This window comes from Silurus aristotelis, assembly GCF_946808225.1.
Source record: "Silurus aristotelis genome assembly, chromosome: 17".
Lineage (NCBI taxonomy): Eukaryota > Metazoa > Chordata > Actinopteri > Siluriformes > Siluridae > Silurus > Silurus aristotelis.
In genome coordinates, this window is record NC_139590.1 from 10,698,964 (window position 1) to 10,711,950 (window position 12,987).

The 12,987-nt window shown below is 36.6% G+C and overlaps 1 protein-coding gene across 1 annotated transcript; it reads right to left on the reverse strand.

Annotated features, from left to right (window-relative positions):
- Positions 1-9,981: 9,981 nt before the first annotated feature.
- pvalb8 (parvalbumin 8) lies at positions 9,982-12,540 on the reverse strand. Its single transcript, XM_083566710.1, has 5 exons — positions 12,402-12,540; positions 11,942-12,006; positions 11,412-11,544; positions 10,716-10,825; positions 9,982-10,243 (listed from the first exon to the last, which is right to left on the reverse strand). The coding sequence occupies exons 2-5, from the start codon at positions 12,000-12,002 to the stop codon at positions 10,218-10,220; spliced, it is 330 nt and encodes a 109-aa protein (XP_083422836.1). The 5' UTR covers positions 12,003-12,006; positions 12,402-12,540; the 3' UTR covers positions 9,982-10,217.
- Positions 12,541-12,987: the final 447 nt, after the last annotated feature.

A 12,987-nucleotide genomic window follows, 5' to 3' on the forward strand; every position in this document is an offset into this window, starting at 1 on the left:
GTGCAAAAAAAAACCAATACTGTCAGATGTTTCTATCCTTGTGGGGACATTTGGCAGTTTTCCAGGTGTGTGTGTGTTTGTATTTGTGTGTGTTGGCAGGAGTATATGTTATTAGATACTTAAGCACTAATAGATACCATGCTGCAGAAGTGATTAAAAACAATAAATTGTCTCCACTGGTTTTATTAGAACTAAAGTCTACTTTAAAGTGTTAAAGAAATTAAACAGAACTGCATTACACTGTGAACTGCGATCCATGTCCTGATACCAGAAGGTTGAATGTCATGAGAGAACTAAAAGAGAAATTTAATTAAACTCCTTAACTGAGTTTGGTATTTCAACAGGTTGTTAGGCTTTAATAATTCACCAGTGAGGTCTTGGAGACTTGACAGAGACCACTGTTGAAATACACCAGGAAGCAGTGTGTTGATGTTTACAAGCTTTTACAGGGTGCCAGCTCTTTGAACAAGCTTGACAATGCCAGTATTCCACAAACAACCTCTCAACAGTTTCCAGGTAAATAGAAATGAACCTACACTAGAAAACAAGTAGTCTAATCAGCCAAAAAGCTGATAAACTGGTGTACTAGTAAGAAAAAGGTTCAATATTGTACAGAAAATGAGTTAATATCAATAACACACAAATTGTTGCAACAGGTCAATTGTGAAAGAAAGTAAAGCTTACTAATCTTAGTAATTACTTGTCTAAATTGGTTAAACTCTAAAACAATGAATAAAAAAAGCAATATTTGTGTGTAGATATATACTGTATATATCTATATCAGTGGTGGGCGGTCAGGGCCAGCAAATCCTTCTCTGCTGGCCTAAACACTATCAGAAGCACTGACTTATATTTACAACATAAATTCTAATGTTTGTTCCATGAAATTGTATTAATTTATTCCCAACAGTTTATTATCTTCATTTCGTAGTGTTTCTCTTGGCTGTACTGCTTCCAGTACGTGTAAGTGGCTGTCAAAATTTCAGCTCAGAAATCAGATTTCAGCCTCTATGTGCTGCCATGTCAATCTAATCTGCCCAGGGCCTGCAAAATCTATTCTGCTGGCTTTTTGACCTTAGTCTCTATTAGCAACATAGAATATGAAATCAGATTTCATATTCGCCTCACAGGGCCAGCTAGCTGGCCCAGAATAGCGTCAGCATTTTTCCATCCTCTGATTGGTTGGTCAGAGGGAAACTTACAGCCAAGTTCGACCTGCAAAACACATGTAGCACCCTGCACACATTAATACATCAGAGGTAGACTTTTTTATGCCTGCGCAGGAAGAGAAATTTATTTGGTCTCGGACATACTTAAAAATAAATGTTCAAGACAAGCTAGACATCATGAGAAGAGGTCGGCCAACCCCGAAGCTAGATAGCTTGTCTCAGCCCGGGAAAGGGTTTGTTCACCACTTCCAGACCAATGAATAGTGAAACAGTGAAACATATTTACCACTGTTTTACAGAGTTCATCTTTGTATTTATGCTAAATCCCAAACCTTGTTACACAACTTACACCAGCTTTCTAACTAGATTCCCCTACCTGAAGCTGAGATTTGTTATATCCTAATGCATGAGTATCAGAACGTAACCTTACACAGAAATTATACAATAGCAGCTAGTTAACTAAGCTCTGCATAATACATTAGTGCTTGCCACACACATCTCAGTGTACCATTGTTCCTTTGACACAGTTAAAAGTTTTATAACCTTCATCCCCTTGCAGTAGATTGGGTGGCCCCAAACAGAATCAGATCAGAACAGTAACACCATGGCTTTTTAGGAACAGTTCTCCTTGCACATTACTGACAGGCCTACATTCAAATTCGAAAATTGGCTCGAGTCCATGTAGATCAGTGAAGGATATGGAGTCCATTAAAGTTTCAGACCTGACTTAATAAGAAAGGTGAGCCGACCCTCCCACCTTAGTATGAGTTTTTAAAGACAATGAAGCGAGAGGCATTCATTATTAAACACCAGACATGCAGACAGGAAAAAGTCACTGCTTTTGCATCCATAGCTCATTGCCACAACCGAAACACTGTTCCACCCCTATGAACAGACTTTGTAATTGCCACCTGTGCACAAAAGAAAGCTGGCCAACCTATTTGGTTTGTCTTTTGTGGATACTACTAAAGGTGACTTGCAGCTCATCTCCAATGATTGGTCTCAATTGCAAGTTGATCATCTACAGAGAACTTGTATTAAGGCTCTGCGTCAGCCCTCACGTTTTTCTCCCTCCTTTTTATGGCTTTGTGCATGAGTGTTAAATAGTATGTGCTTGACATGTGACTGCTGATGTTATCTGTATAATACAGCTTACAGTCAAGAGTTCCAAGGTTGATTTGCTGTCTTAAAGTTTTCACATGAGTACAGTAGGGTTTATAGTTGTCATAAATATAAATAATGTACAGTAGTGAGAGGTATTTGACACTGGGCAACTGTTGAGCAATGCACTGTACTATATTACGTTATCTGACACACTTTAATAGCGTCTGATTGGCTGAAATAAAATCTATTGCCATTTCTGAGGTTAATGTGTAGGTTATGAACCTGGTGACTGTTCAAAGGCTGAAACACACTGTACTCCTATCAATTTACATTTACAGGTTACAGTTTGTTGTTCTACAGTTCACCAGTAAACATTCATAGTCATGAAGACTAAATGCACATTACATTGTAAAAATATAATGATAACGAATATAAATCTATAATTTTCGCATCTTATTTTCTTATTGTGTTCCCAGGCCATATTTATTACCCTTTCCTGATGATGTATCTGCTGTATGAGGCAGACTTTTTCCGAAACAGAAACAATATCGCACAATTGTCCTGCATGCCTGTCCTTGTCACATGAGCCTCCTCAACTGTTCGAGGAGTCAGTTAAGACCTATCATCTCTTGTTTCTTTCCTGTTCACAAGTCATGGCTCCTGATCGCTTGGGTTCATGGATCGTTTTCTTTTCAGACTCTTGTTACATTACTGGCTTCCCTGACCTCAGACATCACCAACCCAGTGCAACAAGACAAGAGTTAAACACCTCTCAAAGTCACACTAGGTTCCCAGTGACCTCCGTATTTTGTTCTTCAACAGCCTATAACCCCTTTGCCCTCTGATTGTAAAGCTCTTTGTTTTCACAGACCTTACAATGGACTTGATAATATAGAACTATTGAGAGAATCGCACCTTTATTGCATTTACAAGCAGCATCCAACATGTATTCAAAAATGCAGTTTGTTTTAAAGTTATCACAACTATTTTACATTGCATCACAACTATTGAGCAGGTTAACATGTGCATTGTGGCACACTTCACCAAGTATTTTTAGGCCACCAAAACACACTTATTACTTACATTGTAATGACTGTGCAGCAAATAATAGTACACTTTGTAATGACTGTTATTACCTGATGGCATTACATAAAAGGGCACATGTCTGTCAGGGTGTGACTGTTATCGTATAACTGTCAGACATATGTTAAATTCAGGAAACTTAAAAAATTATTTTGTTCAAATGGAACCCACCTTTTCCTCCTATAATACATTTAACTGAAATTATCAGATAATTATTACTTTGGTTGCATTGTACAGTAATACATGTATTAAAACTCAACATATACACACTTTACAGCCACATCCATGTGGACACTTAACCACATATGCAGTGGTGGGAGGTGCATTTGGTACCTGGGCCTTCAGTGGGGACTTACCCGACTTAATCCACCTCTTTATACCACCACTATCACATCGCAATTATAGAAACCATCAACACTATATAAAAACACAATATAACAACGCGTAGCATCACAGAGAGAGAGGCATTTCACATATGGAAGGTGAAATGAATACCATTTTACTAAAGCAACCTCCAAACCTCTACACTACAACCACAACTGTGCCACCTACATCATCTGGAGCAGTTCAGAATCAATATTTGTCAAATTACATGACAAGAAATTTAAATAAAATACAACCTACTCACCAGAGATGCAGACTCATAATTTGCACCGCTCTTCAGAGGCTGTAAGCCAGTGGTACCGCTCGTATTCACTGGTCAGGAAGTGGTGAACAAACCCTTTCCCAGGCTGGGACAAGCTAGCTAGCTTCGTGGTTGGCCGACCTCTCCTCAAAGTGTTTAGCTTTTCTTAAAAATTGATTTTTATAAAGGTCCGAGACCAAATCAATTTTTCTTTCTCTATATGCATAAAAAAGTCTAACTCAGATGTATTAATGTGTGAAGCACGCTACAGAGTTGGCTGTACAGTTTCCCTCTGACCAACCAATCAGAGGATGGAAAAATACTGATGCTATTCTGGGCCAGCTAGCTGGCCCTGTGAGGCGGATTTGAAATCTGATTGGTTGAAGAAACAGACATATTGCTAATAGAGACTATGGTAAAAAAGGCCATCAGTACTGATTCTGAAGGCCCTGGGCAGATTAGATTGACATGGCAGCACATAGAAGTCAAGTCAAGTCAAGTCAAGTTTATTTGTATAGCGCTTTTCACAACAGACATTGTCTCAAAGCAGCTTTACAGAAATCAACAGTCAAGGTGAATGGTGTGCATTTATCCCTGATGAGCAAGCCATGGCGACTGTGGCAAGGAAAAACTCCCTTAGATGTTATAAGGAAGAAACCTTGAGAGGAACCAGACTCAAAAGGGGAACCCATCCTCATTTGGGTGACATCAAGAGTTTGATCATAAATCTTTTAACAATACAGAACATTGGAGAGTGAGAATTAATATGAGCACTGAAGTATAACATTATTAATGTTCTTTCAACAGTCTTTGGTATAAAAGTAGGAGCTACTGAGCTCAGCATTTGTGATCATCACAGATCCAGCATCAGCTTCTCCATGCCAGAGCCTTTAAACACTCCAGGAGGTCCCATGTCAAACTCCACACATGCAGTGGGATTCAATTGGCACTGCCACGTCTCTAGATGGTTCAGGATGTTTGCGAGTTTGGCATCCACTTCTTTAAAGTCCATAATCTACATGAGGTGGGACGTGACTGGAGCCGGCCAAACCTCAGGATGCCTCGGGATGGGGAGAGAAAGAGAAGCAGTGGAGAGGAATTAGCGTAGCTGCGGTTCATGATATTAACAGCACAAGTTGATAATGTGCATGTGATCAGATGTTCTGGAGCACAAGGTTATGATGTGAGACATATGTTATGTGTAGGCTTTGCTAAAAAGATATGTATTTAATCTACACTTAAACTGGGTGAGTGTGTCTGAGCCCCGAACACTGTCAGGAAGACTATTCCAGAGTTTAGGAGCTAAATGTGAAAATGCTCTACCACCTTTAGTGGACTTTGCTATTCTTGGAACTACTAGAAGCCCAGAGTTATGAGATCTCAGGGAGCGTGACGGATTGTAGTGTGTTAAAAGACTGGAAAGATACATGGGGGCCAATCCATTTAGTGCTTTATAAGTGAGTAGCAGTAGTTTGTAGTCTATTCGAAACTTAACCGGAAGCCAATGTAGGGAAGCCAATGTAGGGACGATAAGATTGGGGTTATGTGGTCATATTTTCTTGACCTAGTATTATAAAGGCTGAAATCTGATTGGACAAAAAAAATCTAACATCCACATACACGTACTGGAAGTTCAGCCAAGAGAAATTATAAGAAATTAAGACAATATATTGTTGGGAATAAATTAATACAATTTCATGAAACAAATATTAGAATTGTGTTGTAAATGTAGGTCAGTGCTTCTGATAGTGTTCAGGCCAGCAGAGAAGGTTTTGCCCCCTTCCAGATGGCCCACCACTGCACATATGTATTCTTATATTGTGAGTATTTTTAAACATACCCCTATGTTGGACCTATGCTTAATATGCTCCTACAAAACTAAAAAGCCTTTTATCATTGCTATACATTGCTATTGCTATTGCTATATAGTGCTGTTCCACACATTTTTTGCTATAAATATAATTATTACTATGTGTGACACCTATATGGGTGGGAGAAGACAATGAAGATAGATTTTTTTACAAAAACACTTTTATTTGATCTTTTATTTGCCAAATAAATTACAGAGAAGTCAGGAGATTGGCTTCTACCATGAACAGTTTTCATCAGACATTTTAAATTCACAAAATGTGTTCCTGTAATTTTAGCCCTGTCTTGAGATCCAGAGACCAGAAGGGGACAGGACGAGGGATATCTTAGCAAAATATATTTCCCACAATTGAAATGACACATGCACCAGTAGATATTTGTTAACAGTTAATGTTTCATCAAACTTTTACCACTCTGTGATGATTAGAAGAGTGTGTCAATCCAGCACTGATCAGAAGAAATCTGTGGTGTAGTCAAGACCTAGACCAACACTCCAAGGGAAAAACTAGTTCTGTACCTAGAATCTTTGTACTTGTTCAAGGTACCTGGGATCCTTGGGCACCTGTAAGGCACCTGTCAGTGCCTTACTCATATTCTTAAAATCTAGAAATTGTAGAAAGAAGAATAAGTAATGTGATGCAAAGAATATCTATGTGATGGTAAAGCAATGTGACCAATTTTAGATTTTACTGCTAGTTGGATCTTCCACCAGCACTAGCTAAAGGCACTGGACACAGTTTGCTCAACAATCAGCCAGACTTGCCATAAATTGTTCCAACACCATCTGATTCACAATGTCTTCAGCATCAGGCTCCTATGGCAGTAACTACTGCTGACAGGTGCCACAGAGCTGCTGAACAAATGCAAATGAGGTGGATTTCTTGAGATTGGCATATCACATCATTTTGGCAGCAGGGAAAGCCTGAGGTCTGCTGAGGACAACTCAGGAAGCAGACAGATATAACATAGGTCATCCTCATGCTGCCACTGCTTTCTTGAAAACGATACACAAAAGTCTCTGGGGCATCCTGTGGATCCCTCTTTGTGAGGTTGGCTTAGGCTATCGGTGGGAAAGTTTCAGCTGGACTATCAGCAGGCTGTATTCAGTACTCAGGCAATAGTCGATCCTCTGTCTATGCAGAATCCCCAAAGTGCTTCCTGTGGGCAAATGTTACCATCTGGATCTTGCTCCTCTGTTTCAGTCAGAGGGGACATGGAGGACAGTGGAGGCAGGCATTGAGAGAATGATGCACTTTTCAGCACTGTGTATTCCAACATAACCAAAATAAATTGTAAAAACTCTAGAGTAAGGTACTGTCACACAAAGCATATACACAGGCTTTCATTAACTGCACAGCTGTGTAGACACCTAATCATTATCTGCTAGTTTTCTGACTCCTCTCCTACATAACCAGTGCTTGACCACACACAATGCTACACTATAATATAATTTTCTTCCTCTTTGATGAGGATGTTCAAATGGAAGTTGTTCTTTCAGACATAGTTGTCATTGTCGACACTTCTAATTTGTGGTAAGATATGATTTAATTTGAGGTTGATAATATATATATATATATATATATATATATATAAATATAGTATATAATACTTGTGTTCTCAATTCCTGTGTATAGGTTAATAAAGGCCATGCTTATCAGCTTATTTAGCTTTGTTTATGAATTTATAAATGTGCCAGGTGCATATTGTGTTGTCTGAGATAATAATCCTTAGATAAAATGTTGGTGTTAACCAAATCCATTTACTCGCCACTGCGATAATTTTTTTCCTCAGATTAAATTCTGGCAGTGTCCAAAAGTTTCAGCCTCTGCTTCACTGACCATAAAACAAAAAAAAAAACAATAGGAGCGGTGAACCTAATGATGCAATTAGTGCTACAGCTTCAAATTACCTCAGGGAAAATGTTGAAAAGGGTCAGATTGACTGTACAGCAAAACAAGAAATGTATTGAGTGGTTAAGAAAAAAAGAGTGTTTGTATGCCATTTTATTATCAAGGAATGTCTACTGATTGTTTTAATTTGCTGCTAGCTACCATTAGCAAGAGAACGCTCAGTCTGAAAGTGTCACATATTGATGACTTAAAATTTTGGAAGAGTCTTTTTCTTGTGTGCGTCAGTTCCTGACTGTTGTACAGTCTGACATTATGACAACTGAGATCCTACAGTCTGACAAGGGGATCATATTTGTACAATCTGACAAGCAACAATTGCAAAGGACAATAAAAATTGCACAGCGTGAGCCCAGCATTAGAAAGAATTGTGTTGCAAGAATTGTATTTATGCGAGAGGCCTTTGCTAGTAGATGGGAGCAAATCACTCTTTTAACAAATCCTTAAAAAAGGCAAAGACAGTAATCAGTCCCACTTTTAAAAAATAAGTTTGTTCCAAAAACATATTGTTGCAATTCCAATGCACTGGATTCAGGATTCAATGAATTATTTTATTGTTTCAGTTGGGTTTTGGTTGTGAAAGGTGATGCCACAGGAAAATGTTGAGTGCATTCCTGTAAAGATGATGAAGAACTTATATACTTTATTTCGTGTGATGAGCATGATTAAATTGGGGTGATGCACATGGGGTAAAATGGAATATGTCCTACAAAGAACTGATATAAAATAAAGAAATAATAGGTGGGAGCTTTTAAATAATTAAAGTCCAATTAAGAACTTGTTTATACTTTGGAATTTAGTGTATATTTTTGTGGCTTATTAGATGGTATTATTCCAGGCCTTTAAGCAACCCAGACAACTAACGGGTTAAGCTAACTACTCAAAAAGTTTGTTTTTAATATATAATGTGCTCTATATAGATATATGTAATGCACTGGCAGTATATCTGAACATATGTTGAATTGTTTTACTGATTTGTGAGAACCAAGGGCCAATTTTCTTATTCAGATGTAACCTCTACCTATTAGGAGCTGCATTCAGTTAAGTGTGTAGAGTGGTATTACCAAAACTGCTCAAATCTATATTTAGACCCCAGAATTATCTCAACATATACTGAAACATATAATAATTAGATTCAAACACATTTGCAGGGGAAAAAAATACTTTCTCCAGAAATGTGAAGTACTGGGCAATTTTTTTTTTTTTACACCTGTGGACTCTCTATAAACATCATAGACCATGATAGCAGGATAATAGGACATTTTTTATGCATATCTATCATCTCAAAAATAACACTGATGGATATATAAACTCACCAACAGAAAGTTAAATACTGTGTTCAGTTGTTGATCTTTGCTTAGTACCAAGTTTGCAAATAATTATTGGCTGTTATAACAGCAAGAGACAAGTACTTAGCCAAATAAATGGTCATTTGTAATTTTCTGAAAAACCTAAAAGATATTCAGTTTGTAAGAATATTTAACCGAAGATGGAGAAATTGACAGATCATTTCTTTTGTACAGTTAAGCTATGCACACCTCCATGCTAATGACTCATTTGCAATCATTCTTAAATATGTATAAATGGGTTAACACCAAATGTTTCTTGCACATCTAAATGTTACTATTTGAGAAATAGTGTATTGTTCTGACTTTTGTGGCCAACTGAGGAGGGATTATTTAATTGGATTTTTATTTGAACTCAGGTCTTACATATTAGCAACAGTTTGATAAATGGTGAACTTGAGGTGTACCACCATCCCTTTATACCCTTTTTACTTAAAAGGTTTCAACTAACTACAGGTTTCATTTTCAAAGTATCCTGCAGGTTAATGTTATTTGAACTATAACACTTACCCATCAGGGGCAGTCTCTCAGGTTTCTACACTACTTAGCCTATAATACTCAGTTTCCAATCCATGTCACTGAACTCGTAACAGCTTATGTTTGCACTCCACATCAATTGTTTTTAATTACTGTTGCTTTACTTTTCAGATAAGGTCTTCTGGGAGGCAAGTTCAAACACATATATTTAATTAATATATTTTCCTTTATCTTAAAATGTGTTCCCATGTGTCCCCACCAATAATTGCTGTTATTAATATATAAACTCTAATGATTAAAAATTATTGTTTACCCGACATCTTTTTGTGAAGCATCTTTTTGTGAAGTCAAATTATGTAGTGCATCATTTCATGACAAACAACAACCACTTGAAGGCAGGGTTCATAAAGTTTAGTTGTTTATTTATTTACTCAAAATGATTTAAGGTGTGTCAGTTGTACACTGGGGAGATGGTTATATCTTTTTACATCTCTTTAGGTATTATATTTACAATTCTAGTATAAACTGTGGTTGTTTTTTATTTTTGTGTCTGGGGCTTTCAGAAATGTAAAGAAAGCAAAATAACAAGGAAGAACTTTGTTGAACTGAACCATGACACAATTGGAGGTTTGACCATTCAAGAGAGCACCATGGTCTGGAATTCTGACAGAGACAGAGAGGAAAACAAAATCAGTGTCATTTCACTGGATTAAGTGAATTCATAATGCAACATGTGCAGCAATGACTTAACCTAGATATACAAAAAATAATGTAAAGTGTTGTATAACATTTCTAACTTTATGCTTTGATTTAACATGCTAAATAATCTAGTTATTAAAACTTTTCATTTGAATAATTTAAATAAAACTACAATCACAATATACCTTAATTTCAATAAACTGTAAACTATTCCAATAAGACATTTGTTTAAAAATTGCATTTACATGAAATGAGGAATATTTAATTATCCTGACAAGAAACCTTTAGCCTTCTTCTCATTGTTTCTTAAAAAAATCCTTTAAAATTTAATGCTGAACCCTACAGCATCAACTTTAAAAAAATAATAAATAAAAACTAGCGACCCACAATTATTTAATTAACCCTAAATAATATATATTTTTTCAGTTTTATTTACCATCAATTCCAATCTTGCCATCACCATCATCATCAGCTGCCGATAGTAAGCTCTTAATCTCGTTACCGGTTAGCACACGGGCTCCAGATGAAAACATCTGCAGGAAGAATCTACGACAAAATAGCAAAACTACATCAGCAAGTCATTCTTAGCAAAATTTGCACAATAAATATATAGATATATTAAATAGCTAGATATACAGACAGGTTACAAAGTGAAGGCTTGGCTCCACTAGTATCTACAGAGCACAGTGGCGCACTGGGTTCTACAGTTACCAGATATTAACCCAAATAAATACCTATAAGTTTGGAGCAAAATATTAGTCAAAGCTTTCCATCACTATCACCAAATCATTGCTAATTAACATTGACATTAAACTTAACAACTGGAATATTGTTTGGAATAATAATGTTCTCATTTTCCTTAAATTTGGCACAAAGGAATGAATAGAGAAAAATAGTCACACTTTTGTATAAGGTTTAAAAAGTACTTAGTGCAATGCCTTTTAAAGTAATTTGGATTTTCAATGAAGCAGTGGAAGTGTGTATTGTAACAACTGGTACATATTTTTCCAATCATTTCATGAATAACATATTCCTGTTCAGATTTCTTTAAATCATATTGCAATTATTAATATTTTTTTATATATTTTTTAATTATAAGAGTGGACCAAGCATGCCAGAATATATCTCATACTTGAGCTCATCCTCCTCAATGAAACCATTCCCATCGCTGTCAAAAATGCCAAAGACATTCCTTATTTCTTGGGGACTTTTTTTGGAAAGGCCACACAGCTGGAAGAACTTCTTGTGATTGAAGGACTCTGGTGCTTTTGAAGAAATGAGAAAATAAAAGAAAGAAACCAAGAAACATTTAGTAAGTGCATAAAAACAAAAAAAGTGCAGACAAAACAAATAAATAAAGTTTATTAAAATGAACCAGATATTTTAATTAGCCTTACACTTAAAATATTTTATATAGGTTAACCTACACAATTTTACATTTGACTTGCTGCACAGCAATAACTTTCCCAATACTACTACTACTACTACTTATAAGTCTGTGATTGTTTAATAGGTTTAAGTCTGCAGATAAGCTCTGATAAAGTTCTATTGTATGAGTTCACCGAGGACATGCGTGTTTATGCGTCTCCACATCGCACCATCACATGTACTTATCGCAATGAAAGAGTCGGTTAGATGATATGGACTGTGGAAAATCAATACCTTGGCAGTCCTTGATAGCCTTGTCGATGGCATCAGCGGAAAGGATGGACGTGAGAGACATGGTCCTAAGGAGCACATTGTGTAAATAATTAACACACAGTTAAAACCAATTATAGTTCCTATATAATTTAAGCCGATTCAACCAGCTTTTTAAGTGAACCAAAAAAAAAGGTCCCTACTTTATGCATTTTATGCATCTCTAAAAGTTTTAAAAAGCTTTCTAAATACTAAATTAGTTTCTTTTAAAGTTTGTTAGAGAAATCTAAAGTTTACTTATTTTTTTGCACCCTATAAAAACTACCCACTTTCTAAAACGTATCAATCTGATTAAAGCTTAGCAAAAACTTTAAACAAAACATTAGAACGCAATTATCAAATAAGTAAAAAAATAATACAGATTATATTCATCTCCTGAACGGAGCAGAAAGCATAGCAGAGCAGTGTGTGTATCCAGACTTACCCTGTTAAGTTGAAGTGTGTCGGATGCTGTAGGTGGAGGTAAGGCTGTGTGGTGAGCACCCTGTGTGCAGGAGGGATTTATATAGGACAGAGTAGAGGGACAATGGGCCACTCTTGAGTTACCTGTATGTGGATCGAATTCTTACAGGCAGACCCGTCTCAAATTTCTTGGGTAACTAATTATCTATTACTATTTATATCCGCCCAGGTGCTGAATACTGATAGGTCAGTTCCGAGTCCATCATGACCTTGTAGAATAGAAAATTAAATAAGCACTGACCTGCGGTCTGCAGGTCTTCCCTCTCAGTGCCCTCCCTTTACACATATCCCCATTTCGTTTTACACAATGCACAAATTTAAAAAAAAAACCATTTTGCTTTGAATACCGTTGCAACATAGTCATTATTAATATCTGTTGGCTTTATGTTGGATTTGTTCTAATTGCTGTTTACATTTTACTTTTTCATTTCCAGGTCTAATAATTATATTGTTCCCGATTTTTTTTTGTTGTTGACCTATTCATGTTGGTGTGTACAATAATGCAATCATAGTCATCATCTTCATAATCTCGCAGTCTCGTGCTCTCG